Source organism: Trichoplax adhaerens, genomic scaffold, assembly GCF_000150275.1.
Source record: "Trichoplax adhaerens TRIADscaffold_1 genomic scaffold, whole genome shotgun sequence".
Classification (NCBI taxonomy): Eukaryota; Metazoa; Placozoa; class Uniplacotomia; order Trichoplacea; family Trichoplacidae; genus Trichoplax; species Trichoplax adhaerens.
The window spans coordinates 8,020,374-8,036,062 of NW_002060943.1; the positions used below are offsets into that span (position 1 = coordinate 8,020,374).

The following is a 15,689-nucleotide window of genomic DNA, read 5'->3' on the forward strand; positions in this document are numbered from 1 at the left end:
GTACGATCAGTTTGTGCACATGGATAGCACAGTGTCTACAGTACTTTGTACTGTACTACATCGAACCGGGTTGGCATCCTTTTTAGCCGCCAAAAATCCATCAGTAGCACAATGGAGTTGGTCCTCCATACAGGCTACCGTAAATGTCTAGCAAGACGTCCAGTTTGATGTAAAGGATCTCAAGACTTTATGGCTTTTAGTACGTCAAAGCCGAAGTCAAACTGTGTTTGCTAATAGTTGCCGATCATCAACGTTGATCTATGAATGTAAATTGATCACTTACAGTAAACATCCCGCTTATACGTGTACTGTACAGTAGATTATGATGATAGATTATTATCTATTTTCAATGGCATACAGATGATCCATCGACTTGAGCATTCTGCTGTCAACGCGTAAATTATAGTGATAACACTGGCCCCACAAAATCAGTTTATCAATATTTTTGAAGGATTTTGCATTCATCTACTGCATTTATAAGTTGACGATTGAACCATGTTTATACAAATACACGTACTATACTGTACAGTATATTCTAGGATTGTCGTGATGTAACAGTTTATTAAAGTGATAACGCGTGACTCAATGCACATTGAAATCAGTTCAAACCTCAACAAATTTCTGCAAATGCAGTCAGCTCCGAGCAGGTGCTCTACTGATAATAGAATTATACTCTTAAACAGCATATGCTACATTGTGCCGTAATAAGGCTACAGAGAAGCTGTACGAAGTCTGATAAAGTAGCAAGTAGAACACTGATTATGCCACAAATACAAGCAATGTCGATATCTCGGCTCATGCATTAGCACAAAATGCAAAGCATCCTTAAATATTTTCAATCCTACCATCCATCAGCGAATTGCTACAGTGGCAGTGTATACTGTACAGCATGTAATACTAGTTTTGGCGAAGTACTGTATAAGTTGTTCGCTATATATAGTACTGTACAGTATACTATTATCTGTAATGATGTGGTTTTTGTCAACACAGCATATTAATACTTTACTATTTCTGCTTTAAATAATAATAGTAGCTACGGTAGCTGATAGAAATGTTAATTCATCATATAGAAATAGATCATCAATATTGATTCAACATTCTTTCTTACAGGATGCTAACTTTACTAAGAGTAGTATTTCAAATATTTGCGAAACAACAGGATTCCATGACTCTTTCAACGTGTCACTGCCAAAAGACACCATACAAGTATTTAGGTGTTAGTGTAAAAATCATCGCAGGTAAAGATCACAAATTTTGGTGATAGTCAGGGCGAGAAGATGTCAACTTTTCTTACAATTTATAAATTTATTGAACATCTCCAATAATAAAATACTTCAAGTGAAACAGTCGTATGCACTTAAATTAATCTTTCGGTTATACAGGCAGACAAATTATACGTTATGCCATAGGCGATGTAGGGCTAGTACTCAGCAGCTTGACTACCCAATGTACAAGCGATAAAGAAGAAGACGTTATCCTTTCCACGATATAACTTTTACACAATTCAGCATGCGAGTAACAAGTCCTGCATAGCTACTGCAGATTGCGTGATCATGTTGCGATTCAAGTTTGTGCTATCACCATGATACGTACTTTTACTGATTGCATACTTTACTAGTGCGGTATTCTGTACCCTGTCTCTGCTATACCATGGACTACTAAATCTTCCGTAAGATTGAGTAAGCCTATGGCTATGGTGTGCAGTGTATAGTACATAGATTCTATTTTTTGAGCTATTGATTGATTAATTATGGACAGTACAGTAGTATGCAACGCAATAAACCGTCAAAAGCACGCAATACGAATTACCCTTTTATCCCTAGACTAGGATTACGATATACTGAAGTAATATCGGTATTTAGGTTGTTTACCTATTTTTAACAAATAATAACGATGAATTTGTTTTTGTGTATAATTTTTTAACAATACAAGGATCGAGTTAATAATCAGATATAGGTAATGTAATACACACACATATGCATGTAATGGATATTAAATTTAATTTACTTTACGATTACAAAATTACGTTAGTTTAGATATAGCATATGGAGAAAAAATACGGTAGATTAGTGATTTACATTTACTGTATATTTAACAACTTTAGTTATTCTATCGATTTTACTACACAGACGGATACTGGTCAATCATAGGACTATACGAAGAGAATCAAATCTTAAATAATCGCACAAATTACCTAACTTGAAATATTTTGCCTCTAAATCTTCCATTTTCATGTTTATTTATGATGCAATTTATCATCTCACAGTATGGTTAACCGCAAATATTGTGTTACTATACAGTATACAGTACGTCAGTTCTGCAATGATTGTCCACGCAAACTACACCTACGATCTATGCGCTCATTCGCGCACGAATGAATTCTACCTGGCTGAGGATCTAGTGAAAAATTTTGAAATTACTTTAGTTTCTTATATTGTTATCGAGATTTGTTAAAAGTATTTAGCGTAAGTTATAAATGGAATTATATTAAGGATTCCACTCAAAGCCTCGTTCTAGTAACCTGCAGCCGTTTAATAAATACGGATACGCTTTTTACTGCATGCATAACGGAAAGAGTAATGTCTAGATGAAGCATTTTAAATTTTGTATGGGTAATAGATTGTGACAATGTGCGTGTGGACGGCTATAACTAATGAAATAAATGGCTAGCTTTTTCAGGGTATCTAATATATCACAATTAATCAACTGTGTTGTAAGTAACAGAGAGAGACGCCAACTGTTATACTACTTTACTCCTTACATGCAACAAAACATACGTACTGAATGCAACACTTTGTACGAGTTACTTGAAGAAAATTTAATTCAATGCTAGATCAAACTAGTGTTGTCGACAGCAGCACTGACTAGTAAAAAGGTAGTCGCTGACAAAAGCAACAAAGAAAAAATTGGATATGTACAGTATACTGTATGCTAGTACGCCGCAAATTTTCAAAACCTCAAGTATACGTATTGTACTGAAGTAATACTGATGTTAATCCTATCTTTATTAAAAGAAATCCGTATACAACGCACAAGGTTACCATTAGGGTTGCTGATAGAATCGAGGCATAAGCTGCATTACTGCATTATATCAAAAAAGATTTGTATATTGCACTTGACAGTATATCTAATTTTCCTTTCATCTAAAATTGAATTCGTGATCCTAAGGGATGGCATGTTGGTTACCGTCCTGTTCTGTTTTAGCACATGCCGATCAATTCCACGATTTTACGATAGATTACGCGTACAAGAAACCGCGTATGATAATAATAAATAATTAATTAATTAATTAATGACCAACCGATTTACTCTTTGTAGTCAAATGCAGTTTAACAAGGAGCGTAGTTACAACAGCAAAAGGAATTCTAAAATTACTAATGAATGGACTAATTTAATTTGGCCTGATAGAAGACCGTTCAAAATTGTAATTGGTAGTGGCCACCTGTTCTGGTAATTATATAATAAAATTAATTAGTAAATAACAGTTAGCATGCAATTTTTTCTTTCTTTACGGATATTGAGTATGGATATTCTTATTTTTTGTTACTTTTACAACTATAGTATTTTCAACCATCATTCTCAGTCACCACAATAGTGCTCATGACAAGGATATATCTTAAGGCACGGCACATATGCAGACTATGATGCAGCCGTGACCTCACAGATGCAAATCGATCTCAAAACTGATCTTACGTTAATACAGTACATAATTCCGACCTATTTTATAGCACTGTGCGGACTAGCGAATAATATATTTTGTAGTTTAAGAGAAAGGCTATCGTCATGTATCAACGAGTTTGCATTTCTTTGCAGCAGCGGCTAGTAAAGAGAGAGAGAGAATCAATTTCAGTGACACTGTGCAAAAGTGATGGTATGGTATTGTGCTGTACAGTGTCATGGTCACTTGATCAGCTGGATGAACTACCATATGGGTCTAAATGTCTAATACGGTGACACGACAGCGATCTGAGTCATCTGACAACATGCTGGCTTTTCTTTTTTGGGTACCGTACCGTACTGCGCCGTACCATACCGCGCCGTACCATACCGTGCCGTACCATACCGTGCCGTACTGTACATGGAATGGTATAACATGACCGGCTTCCGAGTTACAGTACTATTCACTGTAACTCACAGTCCGTACCACCGAAGCTACAATACATTGAATTGTAATTCATAATAACTTGGACATTTCTATGACTACAGCAATGTTAATGTTTTCACGCAGTTCAGGCAAAAGTTCGTTTCCTATGGTAGTCTAGCCAATTTTATTCTTGATTAATCTCATCTTCCAAAGTTAAGGTTATTCATTATAAAAATTGATGATTAGTAATAATTTACTCTGTAGTATTAGATTAGACTTTATAATTTTACATTTACTTTTAGAATTAGGAATCAAAAATGAGTGATCAGTTGCGTTACATCGTTGAAGAACTCAAGAAGGAACCATTTAATCGAAAGAATATCAATCTTATTACGTATGTTTAATATTATTTCATACATAATATCAATAATATTTAACTTTTCACCAAACTGTCATCATCCTAGTTATATATATATCGTTTGATGTACGCAGTAATACGTCGCATACTGTATACTGTGTGCATGGATGTACGCAATAGGGGGGTACAATAACCGCAGTGTAAGGCATTGCGATTAGATACTTCATAAATGTTGAATTTAAATAAACAGCTTATTTCAACGTAGTGAATTGAGTGAAAACCCTCCTTATCACTATTTGTATGAGTTAAAATAGAAGGACTAACTGCTACTAATTCAGAGATTATTTGGGAAGTAAAGCTTAAAATCATTTATAGGATTTCAATATTCTATAATATTCTTCTTTAGGATTCAATCGACCGTACTGAATTCGATTTTGTATGCTTTCTATTTTTTTGAATAATTCTATATAGTTTTGATGACCAATCACCCATTCAATTACTGCAAGTCTTAAGCGATGTTTTCGCTGAAATTTCAGGACAGGTACAGTAATAATTTTAAATACGACAAGATAAGCTGTCATTAAACGACTCGACCTTAACGATATGATGCCGACATAAGGAGCATTAACTTGATTAGTACGAATTTTTTCTACTTCTCTTAGGGTAAAGTCGATTTACGTAATGAAGAACCTGGTGCTACCGTCAATAGAATGATGTCTCTATTAAGGGTTCTCAAATATAAATTTCCAAATCCAGATCCACAATCCATGTAAAAAATTTTCATCCTTGAATATGCACCATATCTAATCAATCACTCTCAATTATATATTGTATAACGCACTGACCAATGTATAATCTGAAATTCATCTAAAATATAGGAAAAATTATGTCAATCAGTTAATCAAAGGAGATAAATCAGTCATTTATCCAATCCTTCACTGGGCTTTACAAAAAATGCCAGAATTAAAGAAACGCGCATATTTAGCTCGTTTCTTAGTAAAAATTGAAATTCCGCTAGAATATCGTGATGACCCTGTAAATGAGATTTATGAACAGGTATTAGTAACGAGTTTGAACTAATATTTACGTTATGTATTCCCCAACAATTGCATGGCAATAATTCGATAGCAACCTATTTCTTATTCTTGCTATATTCTCACATAATCTTTACATAGTATGATGAATTACTGGATACATTCAAACAAAATCATAAGGCGGTAGAAGAATTGCGCAAGTCTGTTTTGTCTGTTAGTGAAATAAAGAAGGTACGATATGATCAAATTTTATTCTGCTATCAGACTGCCTTTGAAATATTATCATAGTAAGATAACTTGAAATTGTCTAATCAGAGTTAGTGATAAATTAAGAACCGTATATGTATACTACTATATTAGGATATCTCACATATGGAGGAAGAAAAAGATCAGTTAGAGAAAAGAATTAGAAAAATGCAAAAGAGGGTTAGAGATCATATAATTTCATTTGTATTTCACTTAATAAATTTAGACTCTTTGACAATTTTTCATTTCCAAAAATAGCGATATTACGTAGATCTGACTCTATCATATATCTTGCCTAGATCGAAGGGATTAAAGATTATGAAAAAATGTTGAATGTAGCACGTGAATTACGTAAAGCGAAAGAGGAGGAAAGTAAATATAGCAGTCAATACTTGGATCAAAATAACCAGGTTGAGTATTTCTATTTCGGAATGCTTAATTACAAATTCATAAATCGGTTTTTATTTATAAGCAAATTTTAATCATATATTATCGCTCTATATACTTTAAAAATTCTCATAATCTGTTTAACCTATTGGAACTAATATTCTAATTTGATTATAATTAGCTGCGACAAGCTGAGCAAAAATTGCAAAGGATACAACGACAATTAAAGGACATGCAACAAGCAGCTGTTGGAATGACACCCGAAGGTAAAAATTTTTAGTGCTCACACGCCCCATGTGCATAGTATCAATTGTTATCGCATGTATGATATAATCTATATTATTTTGCAATTTTAAGCTAATTTTAGTTTATACTTTCTGTAATAGTCTTAATAGATAAAATTGAAGAAGAAAACCGTGTCAATTATTACTTATGCAATGATAAGCTACCCAAGGTAATCAAAAATCATATCAATAAGTGTCGTAAAAACGATATGTAATTGAACGTTAATACTGCTTTATCTTTATAGAATTGATTTAATTTTATTCCGATTGAAATTCAGTGATGCATAGAACTATATTTTGGAAATGTTGTAGAGATGTTACGATAAATATATATTTTAACTTCAGAAAGTAATATCATCAATTTAGTGACGTTATTTTACTATACTATCGTAAATGTATTGTTACTAGTACCTTTAGTTTACTATAGCTCTATAAACTTCGGACACTTATGTATTGTGAAGTGCTTTAATCTAGCTTGGAATTACAGATTTTATGGATATTACTATACTCCCATGTTAACCTTAATCTACAAGAGAGCACTGATCACGCTGCACTAATTTTGATAGGAAATTGCGAGTAGTAAAAAGCTCAAAGAAGATTTAGAAAAAGTTTTAATAGAGCCAGCGATGAGCAAATCGGACTTAGATGCTATTAACAATGAAGTAAGTATTATATTCAATGGTAATAATTACGATTCAGCTTTTTAGTTAGTTTTCAAACATATCACCAAATTATTTGAATTAGATAAGTTCAGTGACTGCCGAAGTAAATGGGCTAATTGAGAAAAGAATGGTTCGCAACGATCCCATAGACGATAAATTGGCCATCTTCAGACAACAAGCTTCAATCATGTCGGCCAAAAAAGAAGACATTGCTAACAAATTACAGAAAGCTATGGAAAATTTGTCATCATATGAAAATGAATGTAAAAGAAAGTCAGAATTGTTGAACGGCCTAAAAGCTAGCGGAACAGTCATGAAGGGAGATGAAGTAGGCTGTATTTATACACAATTCACAGATGCTAACCAGCTAAATTTTTAACGATCATTCTAGATGCTTCTCAATTCATTTCAATAATTTTTCGTTCTTTATTTCAAGTTTAAAGTCTATGTCAATAAATTACGTGGTAAAAGTAACGTCTACAAGAAAAAGCGCCAAGATGTATGTATGATATCTACAAAACTATACGACTATCATTCTGTACATGTACGATATTTTATACTTATAATTCTAAATTTGAACTCATAGTATTTACAAAACAGAAATATCAACAGTAATAGTATGAATTGTTTTGTATAGTTTTACGAAGCATATATATTAAACACACATTCAGCCATATAATAACTTTCTCATTAATTAATGCTAACACTATCCTTAGATTGATGCAATACATAGTTTGTAGAACGCAGTACTAAATATAAATTATAGAGTCGTTGAATAAAAACTTCGGTAAATAGATCCATCAATGAGCTTAGAGAATGAATTATTAATACATTAAAACAGTTAGCGGAGATTAGAGCTGAACATGGTGTATTAGCAAGGACTGAAGAAGTACTGAAGAACCGAAATGAAAGTATAGAATCTGTTATGGTAAACACTAGATTGTTACTGATACTATAGTATTTATTGATATGGTTTAGATATAAATTTATAATTCCCTATCGTTGCATCAATATTTATATATTATTCCGTTATAATTAGACCAATATTGAAACTAAGAAAGGAGTCTCAGGATATTTTGATACTCAGGAAGAGTTGGAAAAAGTAAGTTTGTGTCTAACTTCTAAAATTTATAAAGCGCTGCTGCATATCTGATGTTGATGATATTGTCAACGTATTGTTAGCAAAGAGCTAAAGAGATTGTTAGTAACTGTTATGTATTTTTTACATATAGATATGAAATTACCTCTAAACGATCTAATTTATTATAATATTACCATTGCAGGTTTCCTCAATGAAAAGTGAAATAGACGACATTAAGAATAAGACTTTAAATGATATTTCTGAAATGGTACTTTTCACCATAGAAACTGAGATATCTAGAGCTACTTTTAAATATTTCATTATTTCTCTTTATATAAAATTTATGATGTTATTCTACAGGTTCAAAAATTAAATATAACCATTAACAGGAAGAAAAGCGCTTTAGCTCCTATTATTAAAGAACTAAGGCCATTAAGACAAGAATGTCAAGTTAGACATTTTATAATGTCACAATTCAAGATAATTTTAATTCATAATGATAATTAAAATATAACCGAGAGATTTATTATCCGTACGAATAGGAATTATCTGTAGAATATGAAGAAAAGAAGAACATATTCACTAATGCGTCAGCTTCACTCGAAAGCAAGAACTCCAAAGTCGAACAGGCTAGTTAATTAGATTTTATATATCACGCAATATGAATATGAAATTGTCTTTTGACTGCCATATTTTGTCACTTGCGCTTAAATTATATATGCACTCAGATTCCTCATAAAATCATAACTCCTGTAGCATAAAAACTGGACAAAACTTTATATATCACTGCAACAAATACATATTTAATACCTATGGATACAATAATAACTTAAATTACCTCTTGCACCCTAGTAATCAGACTATATATTTATGAGTACATTATAAAAAGATGCAGACATTAGTTATAGATGTTTATCATAATGCATGGATTTATAAAAGTAGAATAATGCTATCCTATGCACAATATCTTATGAAAAGTTAGGGCTATATATGATTCAACACGATGATGTTAAGTAAAGTGATAAAAAAGCGATTAGTCTTTCGTTACTGAAAGTAAATTATATACATTTGCATAATCGATAGGAGGTTCGTGTATATCGAGAAGAATGTGCCAATGAAGAAGGACGATATCATTATTTAAACTGCATGATGAAAGTAAGTATTCGTAAGGAGAAAATTCATTGTCTAGCTCTTTAAAATGATTATAATTCATCTATAATTATAATCAAGCAGCTGTTTTAACGTCTATATATGCTAAATCGCTATTCAATATTGATATCAATGTAGACTATTAAGCTTCAACAGCAGCGACTTTCCAGTGAACTAAAATCTTATATTGCCAATGAAGCAGCGGAGAAAAAGAAGTCACTACGGTAAAATTACGAAATATCAGTATATATATATTATTAATAATAAGATCGAATAACACTCAATTGACTGTAATTATTAATTACTAGAAATGAAATTAATGAATTCAGGTGTTATGCATGTTAGTCATTACAATACAAAGATATTCGATATTGTAATTATATTTCTCTCCATAGTAATTGTATATGATCAATTCATGTAATATAAATGCTTTACGATAACATACTTGCGTCAATGTTACAAACAATAAATGTAGAGGATTGATTTTTCGACTTGTGTGGTTCTACGCATATTAGCGTGTACTCGGACACTTCTGATATAAAATAAAATGTGTGATTGATTTAACCTTGACAGGGATGTATATGGCCGTAAAATACAGGAACAAGAAAATCTTGGAAAAGTAAGTTCAACAATACGATCATTCGGATGTTAAGTCTGCTTGTAAATTAACAATAACTATGGGAGAAAAAATTGATTAAGAATTACGAATTAGCCATAATTTGATGTTGTTCTTTAAGGGTTTAAAAGAAAAGCAGAAATCGGTTAAAGAAGGCTATTCACTAAATATGAAACAGATGAAAATGTGGAAGGTAAGAATTTTGCTGATATTATTGTTACTTGAATTTATTAAAATAACTGGGTTCTATTGAGTAAAGATAGAACAAAACAAAGAATAGTTACTGTACTAACTTTTTTATCCAATTTATTCACCGATAGGATTTGACTCAGTTAATTGAATGCAAGCGTCAGTGCGAACCATCTGCTGCACAAGAGAATATAAACAGCGGCTTTAATAATGCTGTTATTAATGAAACAGCGGATCATCTTGTATTGTAAAATGGGCTATTAACAATGAATTGAGGTTAACATTAGCTCTCTATGTTTAAATTAGTGAAAGATATGGATAAAGTAAGATATTTAGAATACAGTATATCCATCCGATTCGATCTTGATTTATCAATTAGAAGTTGTTCTACGTACAGCTTCCAGCTTCTAGTGTAGATATTTATCTTTCTGTTCTTATAAGATAAATTTAACACTTACAGTAACAAATATCAGCAAATAGTAAACCTGCGGAGATCATTTTGGCTTCAAATTTCGTTAATTTACTATTTAGAATATTACGAATGCATATTTAATTTACTCTATCACATTCATTCAAATTCATATGGATCCATAACGAAAAGTTATAAAATAAAAATCCTTTCAAATTGATATAAACCAGTTATTGGAGAACTGATTAAGTACAACTCTGGATATTTCGATATCACTCAAAATATATAATATTGCTATCGTGTTACCTATGAAGTAATAATCGAAGAGGAGCTATTACCCCAGTACAGTTATGGTTAGGCGATTAATGGTATTGCCGAATCAGTATTAACGCTGATTTCTTAATGGATTAGATTATGGCATTACTGTGATTATATAGGTATAGCCAAGTCCGATACTTTTCCTTAAAACTTAAATTATAGTAAATTGTAGGTACGCAGGTGAGAAATGACCAATTGTGATATATACCAATCACAAAATTCCAAATTTTAGAAAAATAAGGGCTTTATTGAATCTTATTCAAAGATTAACTACACAGCTCTACTCTAGCCGAATACTACTTCTAAAGACTTCTAGAACGAACTAACAGAATAATCTAAAGTTGCATGCTTTTATACTTTTCGCAGCTACAATCCGCATGGCAACCTTTTACCTTATTTTACACATAGTTAAATTATTCTTAGTAAGACTATTCTACTGCAGACCATCATTAATCCAATATGGATACGACTACAGTACTTACGTAGACATTATTCACACCAGCCAAAGTACAATGAATTAACCATATCCTAATATATGATTTACAGTTCTATTTTTACCTATAGCCATATTAGTAACTCAACAGCTTACTGTATATAGTCATCTGTACTCTAGCATAGAGTCTCTACCACTACAGTCTATAGTTACAGCTACCAAATATCTCTTAGGATAAATATCTACCGTACATTATACTACATATGGCTAACAGTCTACAATCACAATACTAAGTTACATTACACCAATATTCCTCAAGTCTTAAGAATAATTTGCTATTGATTTCTATAGTAATGTATTATGCCCATAGAATAAGTGGTCAATATTGTACAGTATATACTAGTTTAATTAAACACATTCAAATATTCTCTGTCAATAAATACTTGTAATACGAGAAGCACTGAATTAGAACGGGATTATTTGATCTCTTGCTCATACACTCGTATATACGATTGAATCTTTCATCAGTATTACTGTTGTATGATTTTATCAACATTAAATCATTATGCATATATAGATTGAGCAGTGATCATATAAATCATTACCGTACTGATTCCTTAAAACCTTATAAAGCTGCAACCTATCGAAATTATCACTTCGAGATTAAGCCAATTTACACTTTCTTCCTTGGATAATTTATTAGAATTATGTAAATATTCGGATCAGATATTCAAGTGCATACTTCAAGATCTTTTCTTTGCGTTAAGAAAGTTTATTAAATTATGGTGTTTGCTACTCTGGACTGGGTCAACAGATTGTGGACAGGATTGTTACTACTGAAAAAATTTCGGATTTATAATATCATTCTTATTGGCCTCCATATAATATCTACTTTCCAATCATGGCCATAGTTTCTTTAAGATAACTGCCTGTATAATTAAAATCACTTCCCTGCATTTTATACAATTCTACAATATCTTCGAGATACGTCTAGTGCTATCTTAAAAGTCACCGATAGCCTTAATTTATTTAAAATACAAACCAAATTTACATTGATTGCAAGCATTTCTCTCTCAAAAATTGCGTAACCGTATAAATTTTTGATGTAGAACTTCATTCTACGAGATTTATTCTTCGAAACCATCCAGCACGGCCTTTAATAATTATATTTGAAAAACAGTAGCATACCTATTCATATATGTGTATAATATAACCTTGATAAATTCCTAATATTAATTCTTTTACTTGGATATTAAACTGTTACAGTGTTAAATACTGTATTACGGTAGAAATATCTATGTTAGGATAATTCTGTTAGACTATCCTTATTTAGTTAACTTCTAATTTGGATATATTGTGTTTTAATATAGCACTGACTTTTTATGACAGTGACACTTATACACATACTGAAATTAATAGTTATAATAGGGAATGCAAATCATCTGCTTACAGTTCGAATCATTGTGATTGTAATTTACTTATGATAGACTGTAAATTATCATGGAAATGTTCCGTGATAGGACATATCGTAATCTGACTATTCTGTATTAGTCATTACATGTCTATGTTCGTAAATACTGTTGTCTGCATTAAGGGAGCAGTAGCTAAAATTAATATCTAATTCAGTAAATGATTCTAATGCTAATTGTATTAACTATGACTCATGAACTATTGAGGAGTAGTATATAAATGCAGTATATCGTGAAATAAAGTGAATTCTCCAACTTAGTGTTTAACGTAAAATACGAGGCGTTTAAGTCTTTGTGTAATCTGCTAGTAGAACAAAAGTGTTTGTGATAGTGCAGATATCGTTCCTTGATACGTGGTTCAAGGAATTGACTTATTGATCGTATATTGCGTTATCTTGTTGCAAAGCTGTTTTGTGACATAAACATACGTTTTCATTTCATATCAATTATCCTCTTGGTCAATAAGTATCCAAAATTAATTTAACTGATATCTTTAAGGCCACAACTATGAATTTAATAGCTTATTTGCAGAGGACAAATAAAATACGCTTTTAATTAGATCTCAAAGCAACAAAATAGGTTAAAATTGTGGTTGAATTATTTTTGAAAACACTAGTACAGTTAAGGATATTCAACGTTCACTATTTATTAGGTATGTCAATACGAATCATCTAATAAAGTTAAAAAATTTGAAAATTTTCTCAACTTTTATCCGAGGTTAGAATGTAGTTTAGACATTTATACTAATTAAATTATTGATGACAATCTATATACTCATATCCTATAATTAGGTTGCAGATACCTTTGACCTTTAGATATTCAATCTGACAGGAAAGATTCAAATGTATTCGAGAAATTTAATTAAAGATACCGTTAGGTTATAGGTACCGTTACTAAAATAATGACTTCTCAACTAAAGATTACTTTAAACTGTTTTTAGGTAATATTTGTAGTTGTCTCATTGAAGTTTTGTTCATTGTTGGACTTAACATAGTACAGTAATTGCTAATGAAATAGAGGAAGTAACGAGTGATTTTGAAATTTTCTCCCCCTTCTATTGTTTTATTAAATGAAGCTCCAATTTGAAAGCAAGACAGTAAAATTGTCAATAGATAATTTTTTACTATAAATTTACAATGAAATTGTAATGCAGTTTGAAAATTTTCTTTAAATTACGTGAACGGAAAGTTCTATTGGAATATCCCAGTAGTTTCCCATTAGTTCAACTCTATTTAAAGGCTTCTTCATATCTGTATCCAGGCAGAACTAACGACAAGTAACGAGAGTTGTGTTTGTTATGGTTAATTCATGTAATATCTATTAGCACTATATCACCTTACATGTAACGGCAATCTGATCTTAGCATTTAATTGAAAGCCATTTATGTAGTCTAAGGTATAATATACTTGTTTTACTCATGACGTTATCAATATTTAGTAATCCCTTTTTCGACAACGCCTAAACCTTATTAATAGTTAAGTATAGAATGCGTTGTGCTTTCCATGTGTTTTCTAATTGATCTCATTAGTCATTTGAAATAAGGCTAATTTATTAATAGATGTTAAAACTATGCCATAACGATATACCACAACTGAAAGATACGCTTTATATATCGTGTTAATGACCCCTGTCATTAATTATTTAGTAATCATTGTGTCGGAATGCGTCGTGATTTATATTTGGCATTAGTATCAATCATAATTAAAATATTATAATGTCAAAAATATAAGCTGGAAAAAAGAATAAGATGCTGTAGACTGGATTATATATTATTAAATGGCATCGTTAATAGTTTATTACCGTTTCATTTGTAAACTTGTCATAATGATGGAATTTCACAATTGAATTCTAATTTATTGAATTCAATAAGATAAGAATTTAAATTAAATTTTCGCCTTTAAAGTCAATTGTTCTAATGTATATCGTACTGGATTTAATTAGCTTCTAAAGTAGTCATTGACTAAAAAATCTTTATATCTCTTAGTTTTCTGAAGATATAATATCAATAAGAGCAAATTTTAGAGGAAATTTGGATCTTACGATAGCCTTTAAAGTCTGAGTATGCCTCCCGATCGCATAATTACAGTTCCTTGAGACTGTTTTAAATACCGATATAACTTAGATTGATGGTAATATTACCGTTGTGGGTACGTATAGAATTAATTAAGGTATTAAGAAATTTCATTTTTTAGAAGTAAAGGTGCTTAGCACTTTAGCAATTATTCTGGTTTAATTTGCTAATTGTTTAATAAATACTACGAATCGCAGTTACTGTGGTAAGTACAGATAATAATTTATCAGGTGCTTATCAGTATATAATATTCTATTAGCCTATTTACTATTGGTTTTCACCGGAAAAGAAACGGCATTTGTAAGTTTAATAGTGAATTGAAAGGATTTTTATATTCTATATAAAATTAAATCGATATTTCTACTTTAACTCTTTCTCTATATATTATATTGGTTTTATGGTTGTCATCCCGTCCCTATTTTTAGTTGATATTGCAATAATTAAGTATTATTTTCCTAATTTTGAATGTCAATGTCCAGGATAGCCGAACGAGTCAATAGGATATAAATCAAAGAAAGTAATTGTACTGTATTTTCATCGTCCCGGGTATAGAAGATAATACCAAACCATCTCCTTCAATGTTGATACAATCGATCTTAAAACGTAATTTTTTGTTTACATTACCATTACGTCCGTTTTAAATTCGATTATAACACCGTAATTTTGTGTATATTGCAATGTCATTAATGTCTATCGATTATATAATCATAGCACACGATGTAGAAGAATTGCCTGTTATCTATATCTTTATTAATATAATCAGTATAGCTGAAAATAATTGGGATTAAAAATTTCTAATCAACGTATGCAGTTATATGATTGTTATAGATATAGCATTTGTTATGCATGAGAGTTAATGATGATTTCATAGTTCTTAATTGGATAAGATCTTAGTGTAA

General features: G+C 31.1%; 1 protein-coding gene across 1 annotated transcript; it reads left to right on the forward strand.

The window, feature by feature from the left end:
• Positions 1 to 4,401: 4,401 nt before the first annotated feature.
• TRIADDRAFT_19806 (uncharacterized protein) lies at positions 4,402 to 10,341 on the forward strand (the record flags this gene model as incomplete). The annotated part of the gene is made up of 22 exons (XM_002108051.1): positions 4,402 to 4,478; positions 4,914 to 4,983; positions 5,105 to 5,211; positions 5,321 to 5,498; positions 5,618 to 5,707; positions 5,837 to 5,902; positions 6,022 to 6,132; positions 6,291 to 6,375; positions 6,496 to 6,563; positions 6,960 to 7,055; positions 7,138 to 7,383; positions 7,492 to 7,554; positions 7,897 to 7,983; positions 8,095 to 8,157; positions 8,339 to 8,404; positions 8,497 to 8,586; positions 8,679 to 8,756; positions 9,220 to 9,291; positions 9,424 to 9,509; positions 9,859 to 9,904; positions 10,023 to 10,094; positions 10,222 to 10,341. 22 exons carry the CDS (start codon positions 4,402 to 4,404, stop codon positions 10,339 to 10,341), a joined length of 2,037 nt encoding a protein of 678 aa, XP_002108087.1.
• Between the last annotated feature and the right edge of the window lie 5,348 nt (positions 10,342 to 15,689).